This window comes from Nelumbo nucifera, chromosome 8 (genome assembly GCF_055504915.1).
Source record: "Nelumbo nucifera cultivar China Antique chromosome 8, China Antique-T2T, whole genome shotgun sequence".
Classification (NCBI taxonomy): domain Eukaryota; kingdom Viridiplantae; phylum Streptophyta; class Magnoliopsida; order Proteales; family Nelumbonaceae; genus Nelumbo; species Nelumbo nucifera.
In genome coordinates this window covers 10,791,660-10,812,518 of record NC_142656.1, presented here as the reverse complement: position 1 = coordinate 10,812,518, position 20,859 = coordinate 10,791,660, and the positions used below count along the sequence as shown (strand labels likewise).

General features: G+C 38.5%; 1 protein-coding gene and 1 pseudogene across 2 annotated transcripts; both read left to right on the top strand.

Moving 5' to 3' along the window:
• Positions 1 to 5,110: 5,110 nt before the first annotated feature.
• On the top strand, positions 5,111 to 9,008 carry LOC104592223 (G-type lectin S-receptor-like serine/threonine-protein kinase At1g67520; annotated as a pseudogene). The gene is made up of 6 exons (XR_016079614.1): positions 5,111 to 5,422; positions 5,523 to 5,728; positions 6,885 to 7,067; positions 7,181 to 7,405; positions 7,531 to 7,681; positions 7,796 to 9,008. The product of XR_016079614.1 is annotated as a G-type lectin S-receptor-like serine/threonine-protein kinase At1g67520 (transcript).
• A 1,020-nt stretch (positions 9,009 to 10,028) lies between these two features.
• LOC104592606 (uncharacterized) lies at positions 10,029 to 20,066 on the top strand. The gene is given in 14 exon segments (XM_088893070.1): positions 10,029 to 13,224; positions 13,528 to 13,635; positions 13,731 to 13,912; positions 14,407 to 14,617; positions 14,738 to 14,975; positions 15,079 to 15,229; positions 15,320 to 15,624; positions 16,234 to 17,525; positions 17,610 to 17,732; positions 17,820 to 17,983; positions 18,630 to 18,840; positions 18,987 to 19,224; positions 19,322 to 19,472; positions 19,627 to 20,066. Coding segments are annotated over 14 exon segments (4,926 nt in total). The 5' UTR covers positions 10,029 to 11,996; the 3' UTR covers positions 19,951 to 20,066.
• Positions 20,067 to 20,859: the final 793 nt, after the last annotated feature.

The window sequence follows — 20,859 nt, the reverse complement described above, 5'->3', positions numbered from 1 at the left end:
TTAACTTTTAATCAAAATATTTCATGCTTGGTTCTCAACATTCTAGAGGTATAACCAGGAGTGCAACTTGCATGGGTTGGATTGGGTTGAGGATCAACCTAGGCCCCAACCTCAAGCTCAGAATCGATCCAACCTGGAGTCAAGCCAAAGTTTATCAACCCATGCTCAGCCCGAGCTTAACCAAATACAACTCAAGCTGGGCTTGGGATCAAGGTGGGTTGGGCTGAGCATAATTGGGACTGGGCAGGTTGTTTGGGCTTAAAAGAATTCGTGAATAAATTTTTGTACAATCATCTTTTATCTGGCCTTTTAGCCCAATTTAAGAGTAAAATGGATTGAAAATATGTACAATTTCATTAAGAAATGTAACACGTACATGTATATATAATTAAAAAATAATATTCTTATATGAATAAAATGCATGTATGTATATGTATCTGTAGATTGTCATAAGTCTCAACCCAAGTCTAATCCAAGTTAAGGTCAGGCATGAGAGTTTTTTGGTGCACGGCCAATCTAAAGTTCAAAAACTTTTAAAGTAGGGAAACCTTTCTATGTTTGGTTTGAAGGAAAAGGCAGGGAAAGGTAGGAAAACCTATACAAGCATAAAGGTTTCTCTACTTTTTCCTTCCTTTTCCTACTTTTTTCTTCAAACCAAACACAACCTAAGAAAATCTAAAATGTATCTCATTTTCTTGATGTTTTCTTTTAAAATATTTTACTCTCACCCTTGATCTAGTTTCTTAATGGTTAGTGGCTCTCATTTATGTTGGTCGTAGACTTTTTTTTGGTAAATAGGTCGTAGACTTATCAAACCCTAAGTTTTAAACGATATTTTGTTGATGCTAGATCTTGTTCAAAAATAGTGAAGGCCTCATTCCTAGGGGTGTCAATTGGATTGGATTTGATCCAATCCAATCTGGTTCAACATGGGTCCATTTACAAATGGATTGGGAATCTAAATTAAATTAAATCAATTTGAATAAATTGGACATTACAGACATTGAATTGGACTGATCCAAAATGAACCAAAATGATTCATATTGGATGAGATCGGATTGAACCAAACCCTGTCAGAGAGAGAGAAAGAGGGGGGAATCGAAATGGATTATGTCCACTCCAATCCAAAATATACATTGAACATTTGATTCTGGACCGGTCCATCCCCATATGTTGTATTGGGCTGTCCAATCCGTCCAAATGGGATTTGAATCGGATGGGGTCCAGTCCAGACCTGATCCATTGACACCCTTACTCAATCCCCATTATCAAACCTTTTTTTCTTTTTTATTCCTCTTTCCTAGTGTGCAGCCTTCAACTTCAAATAATATTGATAGACCATCTCTCTCTCTATCTCTATCTCTTTCTCTGACAAAGTTGAAATATTTTAGGGTTTTTAGCATATAAGGGCAACTTTTGGGGTTTAATATCAATAAAATTAGTATATTTAAAAAAATTCAAAAATAGTTTAACTTTTTAAAAATAATATTAATAAAGGGCAAAAATACTGTTCATCTTCTTCTTCTTGCCATTTGTTCACTAGAGCCGCCGCCCGCCACTACCTCCGCCTCCAGCAATGTTGCCGAAGGTGGCCGGAGGCAGAGGTGGCGGTGGTGGTGCTGGTGGTCATTCCTCTGCCACCTCTGTCTCCACCCATCTCCGGCAATGTTAAGGAGGCGGAGGCGGCGGCGGCGGCGGGCAGCAGCAGACGGCAGTGGCGGGTGGTGGCAAACGGCGGCTCTGGTGAATAAATGGCAAGAAGAAGAAGATGAATAGTATTTTTACCCTTTATTGATATTATTTTTAAAAAGTTAATAAGTGTGGGAAATCCACTCATAGACTCAAAGCCAAGTGTGGGAAGTGCAGAGAAAGATCCAAGGAATGCAGAAAGTATAAAGGTGTGGTGATGGATATGGTCACTAATGGCGGTGGCACCTGCAGTTGTGGTGATTCTTGATGCCTGCTTGCGGTATTTGGTGAGCAATCTTATAAACAAAGGTAATATTCTTCTAGTTTTAATCAAGGTTTTTAAAATCAAACCAAACAACAAATCGGTCAGGGGTCCAGTTCCCGGGTCGAACGGTCCAATTGTTCAAATCAACCGGATGGCCCATTCTGACAAAAAATAAAAAAATAAAACAAAAATGGCCAAAACCGCTGGACGGTTCGACCATCTGGATCAGCGGTTTATTGACCAAATCAATGGTAAAACAGACCCAGTCATCTAACCAATTGCCAGTTTTTCCGGTCCGGTCTGATTTTGAAAACCATGGTTTTAATGGCAAACTAATACCAAATTTTTCACAGATGATGAGATGAGCATGCAGCCCTACTAAGTGTTGCTTTTTCTTTTCATGTTCCACATACAGAAAAAAGGAAACCATGCATACAAGATAAGTTTTTAATTGAGTTAGGAACTGATCTAAGAAGTAGTGACGCATATAAGATTAGAGAAGATGGGATCAGTTTGCAGTTCTTTAATTTTATTAGCATAACGGCTGCTACAGATAACTTCTCACCTTCAAATAAGCTCGGAGAGGGTGGCTTTTTGGACCTGTTTACATGGTAAGCATTTAAGAGCTTAAGATTTTGACATGTAAATGCATGGGAATGCAGATCCGCTGAGTGTAAAGAGTGGTTTTCTTGTGCTTCAAATTTAACCTTGTCTTATTTGTTTGTGGGAAGTAAAATAGGAAGTAAAATGGTACGCTCCCACCTTATATGAAAGAGAACAAAGGTAGGAGAGTTGTGTGAGGTAGGAAGAAAGATGATACAGTTCCCACTTTATATATTATATGAGAGAGAATTGAGGTAGAATGATGATGGTGCAGATTTTGCATCAGTTTTATTTTTTATCTAAAATTTATACCACCAATGAGTGCAAATGAAACAAAAAGTATAAATTTTGTATTATGTAAAAGCGTAAATCATAGTTACAAATAGGATCGTCAATGGGTCAGTTCTACCTGATCCAACCGATTATATTCATTTTGATTCTGTAATTTTGTCTTGATTAATAATTGGGTTGATTCTAGTTCTTACTTGTTTCGAACCAATTATTAATTTAATAACATATAAGGGTTGTCTAAGTTTTTCTAAATTTATTTTTATTTTAGGGGAAGCTTCACTTACCCCCCACCCAATGAATTTTAACTTCACCATATAGTAGTTGGGGAACTGTGATAGGGTTAATTGATGCCCATACAAGGGGGGTATTGGGGTGAAAGTAGGATTTTTGGAAGTTTTGAATTGTTATAGGTAAGGTTCAAAGTACCGATAAGATACACCCCAGATACACCTGATAGTGTATTGTATCATATCTTTGGGTGTCGATACACCTATTTATAAGTGTTTTCACAAATTCCTTTTTTGTGATTGACTGAAAGTTGATTTGGTCTCTCTAGATTTTTTTCACCAAACATAAATACACTATCGATTTTTTGATAAGCAAGTGTGAATTCATTTCATTCAATGAAAAGGAAGGGAGCCACCATCAAGATCATGTACAAAAAGATCCTTAATGAATATATCTTTGAGCTCCAACTATACAAAAAAAAAAAGTAACTACATCTACATCCAAATATGAGACTTCTAGCTTTTAAAAGAAGAAGAAGAAGAAGAAAAACTGCCCAATATATGCACCAATGACCATTCCTACTAATAACAGCTTCGATGAGAGCAGCCTCACTTTCAATCGTATTAGAAAGTGATTTTTATAATACGGGGATCCCCATTCCCCGTGATTTTTTATAATGCTAACTATTTTGTTTTTGTTTTTTATTTTATTTAAAAAGAATAAAAATAAAATAATTAACATTTACAATTGTATTAAAAAATATTCAATCATATTTTTAAAAATATTAATATATAGACGTATGCATACATACATACATACATACATACATACATACATACATACATACATACATACATACATACATACATACATATATATATATATATATTAGTGGGGATCCCACGAAGCACGGATCGGGGTCCCTGCGGGGTGGGGAGTGCTCTCCTCGTCCCCCGCTGACGGGGATAAAAATTTCCCCATCCCTATCCCCACAGGGAAAAAATCATCCCCATCCTTGCCCCACCATCCCTAGCCTCAAACAACTTAAATTATTTAATCATCAATTAGCTTATTTAATTAAGCTAATTGTTGAAACAAAAAAATATATTTAATTAAAAGTTAACTTTTTCAAAAAAAACTTAATTAAATTAATAACTCCATCAATAAGTTAATAACTGAATAAGATATTAAATGAACTTAATGAATTAATAAATCTCATTTACACAATGATTTATGGAATGAATTTTGGCTTTCTACCTTAATAAGTTAATTTAAAACTAAGTTAACTTAATAAAGAAATAAAATTAATAACCCATTCAAAATCCATTTAAAAAATCAATACTATATTGTCTAATAATAACAAAATTAATAAAAATAATACAAATTTATTAGTTTTAAATTTTTAGATTTTAATAAAAAATTTTCATATTTGGTTCTCAACATTCTAGAGGTATAACTAGGTGTGCAAGTCTCATGGGTTGGGTTGGGTTGAGGATCAACCTAGGCACCAACCTCAAGCTCAGACTCGATCCAACCTGAATTCAAGCCACAAATTACCAACCCATGCTCAGCCTGAGCTTAACCTAACACAACTCAAGCTGGGCTTGGGCTCAAGGTGGGTTGGGCTGAGCATAGTTGGGGATTAGGCAGGTTGTTTGGGCTTGAAAGGATTTATAAATAAATTTAAGAGAAAAATGGATTGAAAATATGTGCAATTTCGTTAAGAAATGTACATGTACATGCCCATATAATTAGAAAACGATATTCTTATATGAATAAAATGCATGTATGTATATGCATTTGTCCAGAGTCAGGCTCGAACCGGGCTCAGATTGCCATAAGTCTCAACCCAAGTTCAGGTTAGGCATGAGTTTTTTGGTGCAGGCCCAATCTAAAGTTCAAAAACTCAGGCACAATCTGTCAAAAAGCTTGGATTGGCCAGCCCAAGTTGCAGCATTTCCTACAACTTGGATGTGAACGCATCATTCCCCACTATCAACCTTTTTCCTTTTTATTCCTCTTGAGTGCGCAGCCTTCAAGTTCGAATAATATTGTAGATGATAATATCTCCCTCTCTCTCTCTCTCTCTCTGAAAAAGTTGGAACTATTTTAATTCTTTCTTAGATGATGAAAACTGACTTTTGCAGTCTCATAAACTCAGTCAGGTGTGGAAAGTCCAGAGAAAGTTCTCAAAGCCAAGTGTGGGAAGTGCAGAGAAAGATCCAAGGGATGCAGTAAGTATAAAGGTGTGGTGGTTGATATGGTCATTAATGGCGGTGGCACCTGCAGTTGTGGTGATTCTTGTTGCCTGCTTGCGGTATTTAGTGAGCACTCCTATAAACAAAGGTAATTCTTCTGGTTTTAATGGCAAACTTCTCATAGATGATGAGATGAGCATGCAGCTAGCTCGACCAAGTCTTGCTTTTCTTTCATGTGCCACATGCAGCAAAAAAGAAAACCATCCAAGATAAGTTTTTAATCGAGTTAGGAACTGATGATCTAAGACGTAGTGACGCATACAAGATTAGAGAAGATGGGAAAAACGATCCTGATCAGTTGCACTTCTTTAATTTTATTAGCATAACGGCTGCTACAGATAACTTCTCACCTTCAAATAAGCTCGGAGAGGGTGGCTTTGGACCTGTATACATGGTAAGCATTTAAGAGCTTGAGATTGTGACATGTAAATCACAGCGCATGAATTTCATTTGCACTAGTGTAAATGCATTCAAGTGCAGATCGGCTGAGTGTAAAGAGTGGTTTACTTGTCTTATTTGTTTGTGAGAAGTAAAATAGGAAGAAAGATGATGCGGTTCCCACTTTTTTTTTTTTTTTTGTCTAAAATTTGTACCATTGGGTCAGTTTTGTATTATGTAAAAGCGCAAATCATAGTATAGTTACAAATAGCATTGGGTCAGTTCTACTTGATCCAACCAATTATATCGGTTCTGGATCTGTAATTTGTCCTGCTCAATAATTGGGTCGATTATGGTGCTTATTACCCCCACCCAATAGTAGGGGGAATAGTGATAGGGGGAATTAATGCCTATACAAGGGGGGTAATGGTGTCGAAGTAGGAGTTTTGGAAGTTTTGAGTTGTAGGCAAGGTTTACACCACCGATACACTTGATATGGGTATCTTTGGGTGCTGATACACCTGCTTATAAGTGTTTTCATGAATTCCTTTTATATATATTATCTTATAAAAAAGAAATTTAAGAAAACACCTATAGTTATACTTAAAACTGAAATTTAAAAAAGAAAAACTAAAAAATAAAAGGCATATTGTTTAAAGTACCGATATAACTATACTCTGTGTATCGATACTTTGAACCATGATTTTAGGTGTACAGTGGAGTTAAAAATTCTGATGCAGGTTTCAGTGAGATTTTCCCTATGTTTTATGTGTAAAATATTGGTTATAAACACTTGATTTAGTAACATATAAATAATTTACCATTTTATTTAGATTATATTATCAAAAATGATGTTTTAAGTTGTTATTAACATAGAAATTTATGGATGCTAGTATAACTGCATCTAATCAGGTCAGACCCGATTATTCAAATTAATAATCAGGATGGTTTTGCCCTGGTCTATGATTTTGTCCCAATTAATAATCGGTTTGGACTGGTGTACCTGTCCCAACTCCCAACCCAGACCTGACAGCCCTAGTTACAAACAAATAGATGCAAAACTGAACTGGATGCAAAATTTGTATCTGGTTCAGGTCTGTACTTCTCTTCACCCTTTATTCCAATTGCTTCAAATTCAGATTGAACAAATACTTTGTGGATCATTAATTCAGGGAAAGTTACTCAGTGGACAAGAAGTAGAAGTGAAAAGGTGGAGTTCAAGAATGAAATCACTCTGATTGCCAAACTCCAACACATAAATCTTGTGAGGCTCTTTGGGTGCTGCATTCAAGAAGAAGAAAAAATGTTAATCTATGAATTCATGCCCAACAAAAGGTTGGATTTCTACCTTTTTGGTTTGTCTAATTTTAACCTGCTTGCTTGCTTGTTTTCATTAATTTTTCTACTTCCTGCTATACTAACACATACAAACTAATTACCTCAATTTCTATCTATATGTGATATATAGATCCTACTAAAAGAGAGCAACTAGATTGGACAAAGCGATTGAGTATCATTGAAGGGATCTCTCAAGGACTTCTTTACCTTCACAAATACTCTAGACTGAAAGTAATTCACAGAGATTTGAAAGCCAGTAACATGTTATTAGACGATGAGATGAACCCCAAGATATCAGATTTTGGAATGGCCAGAAGCAGAATGAGGCAAATACAAATAGAGTTGTTGGGACTTAGTAAGTACATTAGACCTTGAACTTGAACTTGATGCATCAGTACTCATCCACAATTAATCTTTTATCATCTGTCCATTTACTGTTTATCTACTAACATTTTGTTTGATGAAAACAAATGTTTTCAGTGGTTATATGTCTCCAGAATATGCTATGGATGGAATTTTCTCTGTGAAATCTGGTGTCTTTAGCTTTGGAGTATTATTGCTAGAAATTGTGAGTGGCAGGAAGAATGCAAGCTTTCATCATATTGATCAACCATTGAACCTTATGGGATATGTAAGTTACTAAAACCATTTCATCAAAGACCTTTTTAAATTGCATACAGAAATTGATAATGGCTAATGTGTTTTAGTTTTCTTTTTACTGATAGTTCAATTAAATTTATTTCAGGCATGGAACATGTGGAAAGAAGGTAATGGTTTAGAGATAATAGACCCAATTTTAAGGGATTCATGTCCCAGTGGCAAATTGTTGAGATGCATCCATATTGGTCTCTTGTGTGTGCAAGAGAGTGCAAGAGATAGACCCACCATGTCTGATGTTGTCTCAATGCTTGCAAATGAAATAATTTCATTGCCTACACCTAAAGAACCTGCATTTTCTTTTGGGAGAAGTGTTGCAGAAGCAGATAAATGAGAGTCCAGAAGTTGCTCCCTGAATGTCGTATCTGTTTCATGCTTAGAAGCTCGATAGAGGTACAAGATTGCTCGGTGCCCTAATTATAAGGGAAAATTCCCGATCAGTACCTTGTACTTTGGCTTGAGTGACAATTTGGTTGTCGAACTTTAAAATGTGATAATTCAGTACCCAAACTTTCAAAATGTGACAATCCAGTACCTGTCGTTAACCAGTCTGTTAATCAGCCATTAAGTGACATTTGAAAAGTCAAAAATTCCCTAAGAATGCCATCTAATTCTCTTTATCAATCACCCAAACATTGACAATAAAATGAACAGTCCCAAATTCTATATTCTTCTAAACAGTCACCAACTTTTTTGAATAGAAGAGGCTAGGATTTGGGACTGTTCAATTTTTTGTCAACATTTGGATGGTTGATAAAGAGAATTAGATGGCATTTGAAGGGTATTTTTGACTTTTCATATGTCACTTAACGGCTAATTAACGGGGCTGGTTAATGGCAAGTACTGGATTGTCACATCTTGAAAGTTCAGGTACTAAATTATCACATTTTGAAAGTTCGGATAGTGGATTATCGCATTTTAAAGTTCAGAGACCAAATTGTCACTCGAGCCAAAGTATAAAGCAAAAGATGTTAATACACTTCTTAATTTGTATTATATTTATTTATGGTTTTCATATTTTGAACCTGTGTGGAATATTATTAGGGCTAGCTGCATCTTGGGCTCCTTAGGTTTGGCTTCTGTCAAAATTTGAATGGGCCTGTTAGAACCCCAAGAAAATCTATGATATCAAAAGTACATGATATTAGAAAAGCTTTGACCAATCAAAGCACCCCATGAATTTTGATGAACACCACCATTGGTATACTGGTTGGTTGATTGTAACTTTTCTAGTATCATTGGCATATGTTAAGGTAGCACTTGATAACACTTTTCAGACATCTAAGTCTAAAAAACCTCATTTTCAGGCGTCAAAAACATTTTTGTAAATGGCATAGTATTCCCCCGATTTAAACCCAATGGAAGCTCATTCTACTTGTTGCTCTCGAACGAAAAGGGGAGAGTGGGAGACTCATCGACTCAGAACTCCGGTTGCATCTTCTTCCTCTCAAATCTCTCATCCAAGCTGTGCAAGTTATACTGTTTCTCTTAGAAACGGGAAGCTTCAGGACCACTGTGAAACGTGTCGTCAGTTCCGTCCTCATCGTCCTTGCTCATACGAGCATACCGTCAATTTTGTCAGGGTCTCTGCATCGAAGAAGCGCGCCGTCGGTTCTGTCAAGGTCTCTACACCAAAGAAGCGTGTTGTCGGTTCTGTCTTCATCATCTTTGCTCATACGAGCATAACGCCGGACTAGGCGCCAACATGTCGACGCTAATCTTTCCAACCACGAAAACATCCCCCATTTCCTCAAAATAAGAAACCTTAAAGTGATTCAGAGGTCACAAAGACCAGCAGATCACAACATGGAGAATCCAATAGACTATGAACAGAATGGTTCCATCTCATAAATCCCATTCTTCCCTCTCTCTCTCTCTCAGTTGATCTCTCTATCTCTTCTCCACTCCCCGCCATTATCGTCATTCCGCCCCATAGTCTACCGCTGCAACTGATGTAAAACAGAGCATCGCCAAAGCAGTTGCTCCATCTCCTCTCCATTGCTACTTATTAAATATTGTTAATTGCTTCATGGAATTTATTTGTGATATTGAATATTATTTTAATTTTTAATAACTCATTTTAAAATTTTAAATTCTTTATATTTTTTATTTGTAGTAACTATTAAATATTTTAATTTTTACATATTTTATTTTTTATTAATTATAAACTATTTTATTACTTTTTAAGATATTATTTTGCTAATTATTACTCTTTCATTGCTTCATAGAATTTATTCGTATTTTTCAATATTATTTTGATTTTATTAAATTATTTTTAATTTTTATTCATATTAGTTATTAAATATTCTATTTTTTTATTTTTTATTCGTATTAATTACTAAATATTTTATGCAATGATGCAAATTGAACTCAAAATTACCAAATATTATGTTCCATTCTAAGGATAAATTAGTAAAATCAAACCATTTCAGATGTTAAAGAGTTGATCCAACACAAATAGCCTTATCTATTCAAAGTCTCTCAAAAGTACAAAAATGAAGTTTTAGATTTCAGACACAAATAATATCTTTTTAATTTTATCAAATACCACCACACAAGAAGTGAGTGGAACAAGTGAACTGCAGTCAGACTTTAAAATCCAAACCGGATACAATTAAGCATAGTAATGGAAATGTGTTCATCCCAGATCGATGAAGAATCAATCATAGTAATAGAAATCCGAGTTGGGCTAAGCCTTTTTTATGAGGGGTAATTTGGCTCGACCTGTTAGCATACAGACACGTGGAGCGACTTGTTGATTAGATGACATCTCATAATTTCCTAATACCTTAGCAGGCCAAATCAGCTCGAGCACCTCGGGTACCTCGGCTAAGACCGAGGTCCGAGCAGCTTGTTGTGTCCCAACTTGCCAAGGTGCCATGTAGCATCCTTCTAGAAGGGATCCATTTGTCTCCGATCTCTTCGGGATCACGTCACTTGTCAATAGGGCTTATCTATATCCCACCTGAATTGAATGGACCTGGCTAGATAAGCCTTATCCACTTGCACAAGGCTCGCCTTCAGGTACAAAACAAGCTCCCAGTCTGGTGGGTCGACGACCTCGGAGGTGTTTCATGTGGACTACGGAAGCTCACCTATATAAAGTGACCACCATCATCCTTGTGAGGTACACGCAACTTAGCTCTCGAATTCTCATACTTACTAACAATCTAACTCTACAAAAACTCTTCGCTGAATTAAGCATCAAAAAAGAAAAGAATGCCCACACCGAATGAAATATCTTGGGACCTTTGCTACCATTTTTTTGCAGTTCGATCGGCCACTTAGGAGACCAACGTACGAACTTCCTTTCAACAAAGAGCGTTCAGATCGTGCATCATCATTTTGGTCCGAACTCAAGAAATGAACCCTGCTCTATCCCATAAAATGATTTTCTTTGGTGGAGAATTTGGTTTTGGAGTCTTGGGCTGTCAAAGATCAAGGTTGGGCAGCAAATGGGTGGAACTGAACCGGATATAGGTATATTCATATTTGATTGACGGTTGAGTATTGTATTCCGATCTGAAAGCAACCCCTAAAATTCGATTTTATCCAAATATGGAGCGGGTCAAAATTTTGATATAAGAATCGGATTTGTTTAGAATGCTCAATCATGTTAATCCCTGGTCCAGATAACCAAGCATGATAAGAAAAAAGGTACCTTGAGACCTCCGAATAAGGAAGTTAAGAAGGAAGGACCTGAGCTTGTACACGAGTCCCGCTGTTTTTACAATCTTTATCTTCCTCCCAGTCCCAGCTCCAGGTGTTGAAAGTTGACGCTCTTTTTTTTATTATTATTAAACTTGACGCCCTTTCACTAATAGCAGTTTACAGTTTTCTAATCGGAAAGCGATGAAAGTTAAACGGTCAACACAATGACATGTTTGTTATGCAGCTAAAAAGTCTAGACTCTATACTCTAAAGACATGGCCTTACCTTATCCGGCCAAACAAGCCGATTTTCAGTCCCCTTCACCTGAAATTAACTCCCAGATTCAAATCGATTTAAAGGTGTCAATTGGCTCGTCGGAAATGTCTCTGTCTGGTTGCCGCGGAGGCTTCGGAGTTGGGATTCAATCATGCCTTCACGGGCTTCGGGGAGGAAGAAAATCAAATCGATTCGTTGCCTTCTTTTAAAGGTACCTGCAGCACACCGTGAGAGACCGAGAAACTCCAGTCCTCAGTTCTCACGGCGTTGGCTTTAATCAGTTTACCAGCTCCATCCCCTTTGGAGCGTCGTTTTTTCTTGTGTGCTAATTCTTCAACTGATTGCCGGGAAAAAGAAAAAAAATGGCTACTAACAAGAGAACCATCGTCCATGCACCATTCTCCCTTCTCGTTTTCTCATTCATCTGTGTACTCGTATCTTTTTCTGCTTCCCACGGCGCAGCGGCAACGGCAACAGAGGACACAATCACACAGGGGCAAGAGCTCAAGGACTGGCAGAAATTGGTATCCGCTAATGGAATTTTCAGATTAGGCTTCTTCAGCCCGGGCGCTTCCAAGAACCGTTATCTGGGTATTTCATACAATAAATATCAAGGAGACGTAACCGTGGTCTGGGTTGCCAACCGAGATACCCCAATCGGCGATAGCTCCGGTGCTCTTACCATCGACGGCGATGGAATATTGAAAATCACAAGCCGTGGGGGGAATCCTATCATCCTATGTTCCAACCAAACGACTAGTAACGTGACAGCTACCTTACTCGACTCCGGCAATTTCGTTCTACGAGAAGTCAATCCTAATGGAAGTCCGAAGCGTGTGGTGTGGCAGAGCTTCGATTACCCCACCAGCTCGCTCCTGCCCGGGATGAAACTGGGATTCAACTCCAAGACCGGCCAAAGCTGGACTCTCACTTCTTGGCTGACCGGCGACGACCCATCTCCGGGAGCTTTCTCTCTGGGCTTGGACCCAACTGGTAAGAGCCAGTTATTGGCCTGGTATCGACGGGATGCTTACTGGAACAGTGGGGTGTGGGATGGCCGAGGTTTCAAGAGCGTCCCTAAGCTGACATCAGACGATGTTAGGTATAATTTCAGCTTTGTCTCGACTGAAGACGAGAGGTACTTCACTTATATCCCGAAGCGAAATTCTTCTCCCCCTTCCTTTTGGGTGCTGAATTACGACGGGTACATCTATCAATTTAAGTTCTACGACTGGGGAGTGACGTATCAGAGTTCCTCGATAATCTGTCCGATATCGCATTCTCCTTTCCCCACCTTTGAGGAAAACAAGAAAGGGTGTTTGGCGGAACAGAACGCACCGGAGTGCCGGAGAGGCGACCAGTGGTTCCATCTCGAAGTTCGATATGTGGGTGTTTCTCTTCCCTACCGGTACGTGGAAAATGCGAGTCTCAGAATCGATGATTGCGACAAGATGTGCTGGAGCAATTGTTCTTGTATCGCTTATGCCACTTTGTATGATAACGCGACGGGATGCCAGCTTTGGAGCAGTGGCTCTACATTCCGGGAATCTTCGAATTACAATGATCAAATCTTCCTTCTTCGTTCCACTGGTAAGCTGTTTAACTATTTCTTAGTTTTCGAATCTTTCCTTTTTTTATTGAACAATTAATTGAAGACTGAAATTGGATTAGTTCGGGTCGAAATTCAGATCAAGAACTGCAAATTCTCTGGTGGAAAAGGAAATGACTTTGTTTTTCTATAAATGGGCCTGCGAATGATTCCATCATCTCCTTCAGCACTGGATCACCGTTTTTCTATAAACCTGACCAATACAACGTATAAATGATTTAGAAATTAAAATTGTACTGTTGGCATGAGATGAACAGATAAATGCTAAATGATCTCCATTGCAGGAAAAAATAAGCGATGGATATGGTGCACTGCTGCAGCAGTGGTTGCTACAGTAATAATTCTCCTAGGCATCTTCTGTTGCATGCGCAGGAGAAGAATCAAATCAAAAGGTAAGAGCTCAAACTCAATCTAAGTAAAGATTAATTGGAAATTTCTCACAGAAAAGATGATAATATCAATTTTATTGCTTCTATGTATCCAACAGAAGAAAAAGAAAGAAGCCAACAGAAGCTACTGCTTGAACTGGGAACTAATGTCACAACTTCTGAGGATGGGAAGAAGGATCAGGACTTGAAATTGTTCAGTTTAGCCAGCATCATACTGGCCACAAATAACTTTTCATCAGCAAATAAACTTGGCCAGGGTGGATTTGGGCCTGTTTACAGGGTAAGCTTCTCCTGTTCTCAATCTAAGATGTACATCTTTTTCATCAGTAAAGCCAGTTTTTCCATGGAAATGTTAAATGGCTACTAGATTAGCTGTTAAAGCTTGTCTATACCACAAACTTTTCCTCAGCAAATAAACTTGGCCAGGGTGGATTTGGGCCTGTTTACAGGGTAAGCTTCTCTTGTTCTCAATCTAAGATGTACATCTTTTTCATCAGTAAAGCCAGTTTTTCCATGGAAATGTTAAATGGCTACTAGATTAGCTGTTAAAGCTTGTCTATACCACAAACCCTGTATCAAATTAAAAGCCATCTTCACATTCTAATTCAATTTCAAAGCCTTAGTTAGTGCTGAGAGAGTTCCTATTAATTAAATTTCGGTCCAGTAGAGCCGGACAAGTAGTTGCAGATACTTACTTTTGATCACATTTCCAAATCTGCTGGAACCAAAGCCAAGTTGCACTCTAAATTCTAAAACATATTCTCATTACTTCAGGGTAAGTTATTAGAAGGGCAAGAGATTGCAGTTAAAAGGCTTTCGAGAAGTTCAGGGCAAGGAGTAGAGGAATTCAAAACTGAGCTCGCACTTATTGCCAAACTCCAACATGTGAACCTGGTTAAGCTTTTGGGTTGCTGCATTGAAGGAGAAGAAAAGATGTTAATCTATGAATATATGCCCAAGAAGAGCTTGGACTCCTACATCTTTGGTACTTGATGATCTAATTGCTTTGGTTTTGCATACTTTTAAATATCATCTACTTCTTTCATTCACAAGTTAGTAAACTAAATACCCAAATTTTGATTTACTTTTTTTACCTGAGAAGCAGGTCCTGTTAAAAAGGACTTGTTAGATTGGAAGAAACGTCGCCACATCATTGAGGGAATTGCTCATGGGCTTCTTTATCTTCACAAATTTTCTAGACTGAGAGTAATACATTGAGATTTAAAAGCAAGCAACATTTTGTTGGACAATCAGTTAAACCCCAAAATTTCAGACTTTGGCATGGCTAGGATTTTTGGGCGAAATGAAAGTGAAGCAAACACAAACAGAGTTGTTGGGACCTAGTAAGTAAACAACAACCACTCTAAACAAGTATATTTTCATGGATTTCATTTTTATTGTTTGTCTCTCAAAAATCAAAATTGTTTTCCTGATAATTGGATCCAGTGGTTACATGGCCCCTGAATACGCCATGGAGGGAATCTTCTCAGTTAAGTCTGATGTCTATAGCTTTGGAGTTCTGCTGCTGGAAATCGTCAGCAGCAAGAAGAACACAGCTTCTTATCTTTCCGATCGCCCACTTAACCTTGTTGGCTATGTAAGTTGTATGCTTAAATAAACCTACATTACAAATAGCTAGCCAGGAACTGAGCTTTTCTGATACTACAAGTGAATTGAATTGTTTCAGGCATGGGAGTTGTGGAAAGAAGATGCTGCCCTAAAGCTAATAGATCCCACATTGGATCCTTCATGTTGCAGAAATGAATTTCTAAGATGCATTCATGTGGGTCTCTTGTGTGTTCAAGAAAGCCCAGGTGACAGACCCACAATGTCCGTTGTTGTGTCTATGCTAACTAATCAAATGATGCCTCTGCCTGAGCCTAATCAACCCGGATTTTCAGATAGAAGTCTGGCTCCAGTGGATTCACATAGCAGGAATTTGGAAGGTGTTTCCATTAACCACGCAACCATTACTGTGATGGAAGGCCGATAGAAGTTCTTGTTGGCTCTTGGCAGCACTACTTTATTTCAATTGTATGATGATTGTATGATTGGAAATTTGATGGCAATTGTGAATAATAGATGGTGATTCTCTTTGTTAAAGCTTTTTCGTGTTAACTAAAGCTCAATTGATAATTGCTGATGATCTTCGTATGGCGTTTTCTCTCTTCAATCCTCTAGACTCCAACCTAATAAAGGATAGATTTTGCCTCAAATTCAAACCCAGTTTTCGCACCACATAGTGAGGGCCCTCGCCGGCCGTAACAGGTCAAAGATCATTTATTCAACCAGCTACTGTGTAGGTAAGTAGATAACAGTCGTGATCAAACTATCCATTCCACGCAAGCCGACATTGTCGATGAACAGAGTGCAGCGCTCAGTCTATCTGTCTCTCTCTCTCTCTCGTCATCGGTCCAAGTCAATCATCTGCTTGGAACCTTCATCTTTCATTTTAGTAAAGCCATGAAAGAAAAAGGCAGAATTTTCTCTCATCGTCGGTCCAAGTCAATCATGATCTGCCCATTTTCAAATTCTTTTGCAAATTGCAAGTGGACCCGAGCAATAACCAGAAGACAAACTCCCCTCACGTTAATTTATCAGTTCCTCTGCTGGTCGCTGCTGTGTGTTGATTGATAGATTATCGATGTCTCTCCTCACCAAGAGAAGCAGCAGCACCTATGGGAAATTCAAAATTTCCCTTCTCGTCTTTTCACTCGTTTTTGCTCTAAGAACATCCCATGACGCAGTTGCAGCAACAAGGGACACAATAATAACAGAGGGTGAAGGGGTTCAGGACTGGGATCACTTGGAGTCTGCAGGTGGAATTTTCAGACTGGGATTTTTCAGCCCGGGCGCTTCAAGGAACCGCTACCTGGGTATTTCCTACAACAAAGCTCGAGATGCGACCGTTGTCTGGGTTGGCAATCGAAATACCCCAATTGCCGATTCCTCCGGTCTTCTTACGATCGACGGCGACGGAAAATTGAAAATCACACACAGTGGAGGCAGTGCTATTATGTTATATTCCAAACAGACCGCCGGTAACGTGACAGCTACTCTATTGGACTCGGGAAATTTTGTTCTGAGGGAGGTCGATTCTAATGGAACTGCAACACGGGTATTGTGGCAGAGCTTCGATTATCCCACGAACACGCTTCTGCCCGGGATGAAACTGGGCTTCAACTCGAAGACCGGCCATAACTGGAGTCTAACTTCTTGGCTGACCAATGAAGACCTCTCGTCGGGGGATTTCTCTCTGGGCGGGGACCCAATGGGTACTAACCAGTTGTTGGCCTGGCGTCGACGGGATGTTTACTGGAAAAGCGGAGTGTGGGATGGCCGAAGCTTCAAGAGCGTCCCTGAGTTGACATCCGACAATGTCACATACAATTTCAGCTACGTCTGGAGTGAGGACGAGAGATACTTCACTTACTCCCTAAAGCAAAATTCTTCTCCTCCGTCGTTTTGGGTGCTGGATTCTGAAGGAAACATCAGGCAATATAAATTCTACAACTGGAACGACGACACGTATGATAGTTTCAGCATTCTGTGTCCAACCCATCTGCCCTACAACTACTCCAGAGAAAACAAGAGAGGGTGTGTGGAGCAGAAGGTACCAGGGTGCAGGAGAGGAGAGTTGTTCTATTCCAAACAGGGGTATATGGATGGACCTGGTTCTTTCTACACGTCCTTGAATGCGAGCTTAAGACTCAGAGACTGTGCAGACATGTGCTGGAGCAATTGTTCTTGTATAGCTTACAAAACTTATTATGCCGAAGAGACGGGATGCCAGCTTTGGAACAGAGATTTTACTTTTCGGGAATCATCCTCCTGGGATCCTATTCCTATCTATATTCTGGGTTCGTTTCTAGATCAACAATTGACAGCCAACAGTAAGCACCAAGTAACTCTATGAATCATCCATTATTTCAATTTTCAACAATTTAGTTGTAGGAAGTAATTGATTTCCAATGCAGAAAAAGAATCAAAAGATAGGCGATGGTTGTTGTACACCGTTGCCATAGTAGTCGGTGTACTGATGCCTCTGTTGGGTTTGGGCATCTTTTACTGCTTGAAGAGGAGAAGTCTCAGATCAAGAGGTAACCTCTTACAGTCGATCTAAAAGTTGAAAAGAAGGTCCGTGTTAGTCAAAAGACAAGCAAGATCTTATTTTTCTCTGTATTCAGCAGAACAAAATGAAACAAACCAAGAGAAATTATTACTTGAAGTTGAAGATGGGAAGGAAGATCATGAATTAAAGCTATTCAGTCTATCCAGCATCGTAGTCGCCACAGACAACTTTTCATCAGAAAATAAGCTTGGTCAGGGCGGATTTGGACCTGTTTACAAGGTAAGCTCCTGTAGTCCTAAAACTCAGTCCGGCCTCCTGCACTTCTAGTTACTAAGATGCTTTGAGACTCAAACTCTCATACTTGCATGCATACTCAAAAAGTGTCAGAAAAGAGTGCAAGAGATTTTAAACTCTCAAACTAGTCACTAAGATGCTTTCAGACTAAAGGAGCTTGTAGTATTCTCCAACCAAGGAGATTATCAATGTTTTAAAATCCGGCCCAAAGGCTGAACCACTTTTCTTCTATGTCAATGGTTCAACCTTTTGGATCAATGGGTCAACATTTGACATTATTATCTGTTAAACATGTCAGGCAGGCTAGCAGTTCAACAATCCATGTAGGCTTTTGTAATATCATGGGTTAGAGGTTAATCCAAACCACAATTGTACCTATATCACATCACCAGATCACCGGTTTAATCAGATGGTTCAAAGGGAAGGACACACCTATGTTCAAAAATCAAAACCCATCTTCACCTTCTAAATTAAAATAACTGGTGATTTACTCATGGTCACATATTTTAAACCAAATTATGAGGAATCATAGGCCGGGCAGGGGCTGATTCTGGGCTTGAACACAACTTAGACCCAAGCCCAGAAATTTTAATATTGACATTACTCATGATAATTACCCTCACTACTTTAGGGAAAATTAGCAAAGGGGCAAGAAATTGCAGTGAAGAGACTCTCAAGAAGTTCAGGACAGGGAATGGAGGAATTCAAAAATGAGCTCCTACTCATTGCCAAACTCCAACATGTGAATCTTGTTAGGCTTTTGGGTTGCTGCATTGAAGGAGAAGAAAAGATTTTGATCTATGAATACATGCCCAAGAAAAGCTTGGACTCCTTCCTCTTTGGTACTCTCTACTTCCTCTGTTTATTTATTTAGTTTGGTTTGCACAGTTTCAAATTTATCTACTTCTCTACGCTTCATCTCTCTCTCTCTCTCTCTCTCTCTCTTCACATGCACAAAATAGACCTAAATTTTAATGCTTTGGAGCAGATCCTACTAACAGAGAGTTGCTAGATTGGAACAAACGCTTCCACATCATTGAAGGAATTGCTCAGGGGCTTATTTATCTTCACCAGTATTCTAGGCTGAGAATAATACACAGAGACTTAAAAGAAAGTAACGTTCTATTGGATAATGAGTTGAATCCCAAGATATCAGATTTCGGCATGGCTAAAATTTTTGGGCGGAATGAAGATGAAACAAACACAAACAGAATTGTTGGGACCTAGTAAGTATTTCACACCCAAATTAACCCTTTTGGAGATTGCTCCTAAATATATTAAGAATTAATTGAAAATGTTTGCTTTGTGCATGATTGATTGCAGTGGTTACATGTCCCCTGAGTACGCCATGGATGGAATCTTCTCTGTTAAGTCTGATGTCTATAGCTTTGGAATTTTGCTGCTAGAAATCGTGAGCGGGAGGAAGAACACCGGCACTTGTCATTCAGATCGCCCTCTTAACCTTGTTGGATGCGTAAGTTTCATCTAAGCCTTGTCTCAACTATATGGGGTTGGCTACATAAATCCTGTTTCACTATTCCATTCTGTTCAGTCTAAAACCAAAATTTGTAGAGTAGAAGTAATACTTGTCAAACAATTGTAATGTAATTGAATTGGTATTGTTTCAGGCATGGGAGCTGTGGAAGGAAGAAGCAAGCCTGAAACTGGTGGATCCCACTCTGGTTTCTTCATGTTGCAGACATGAACAGTTGATCAGATGCATTCATGTTGGTCTGTTGTGTGTACAAGAGAGTCCAAGTGATAGACCCACAATGTCGGATGTTGCCTCCATGCTGAGTAATGAAATGATACCTCTGCCTGATCCTAAACGACCCGGTTTTTTTAAGACAAATAACTCGGTTCAGGTGGATTATTCTCAGTCTCAGAGAGACCGGAAGTTGGAAGATTGTTCCATTAACCATGCAACCATTACTGTCATACAAGGCCGATAGAAGTAGTTGTTCATTCAACTTGCAATGAATGACTATTTTTGTGTGATCTTATATCAAGCAATCATCTATGTATGTATATGTATACCTTTTGATGCAATTTTATCAATTCTGAAATCCATATTGTTCATTGATCTCAAATCAAATATCCAATTTGATTGGAAATTCAGTACATATTCAGCATAAACATAGAAAAGAAATCATTTATATAAATAGATAAAAATAGGTTCATCGGAACCCTAAATCCTATCTGAATTTATTAAAATTCAAACAGTAAAGAGGATTGGAAATAAATGGAACTGGAACGGAGCACACCTCACACCAACCTAACAGCAAAGCATAAATATCTCCCGTAATCTGATGTTATCAATCACGGGATGATGTTCCATGGCTGTGATGCACTGTGAGGTTGGTGTAAGGCACGCTCTCTGTGAGAGCAAATTTAAGTGCTTTTAAAATGTTTAATTTCACTTCAACATGCCTTTATGAGATCTCATAATAGATTTATGCTTTGTAACTAATTTCGTGTGTTGAGAATACACCTGTTCACGGGCTGGGTCAGGTTTTGCCTCTTTATTAATAAAAAATGTTTGGCCCTGAGCCCAAGCCCAAATCCAGTTTGGAATATATAATATTATATAATAGGTCTAGTAAATCTATACTATATAAAGCAAATACTTGTCTCGGGTCCCATGCAGTTCATAAGAGTTAAATCCAAATACCATATATCATATATGATTAATATTTATTTGCATACATGCATATCCCGTCTATATTATATAAAACTAATACATGTCTCGAGCTCGAGTATAAACCCACATGTCTAAAATTTTGTCCAATTCCGATAAAGAATGGCCTGGACAGCCCATTGAGCTATCGGCCCATGAATAATTCTGGTTGAGAAGTATCAAA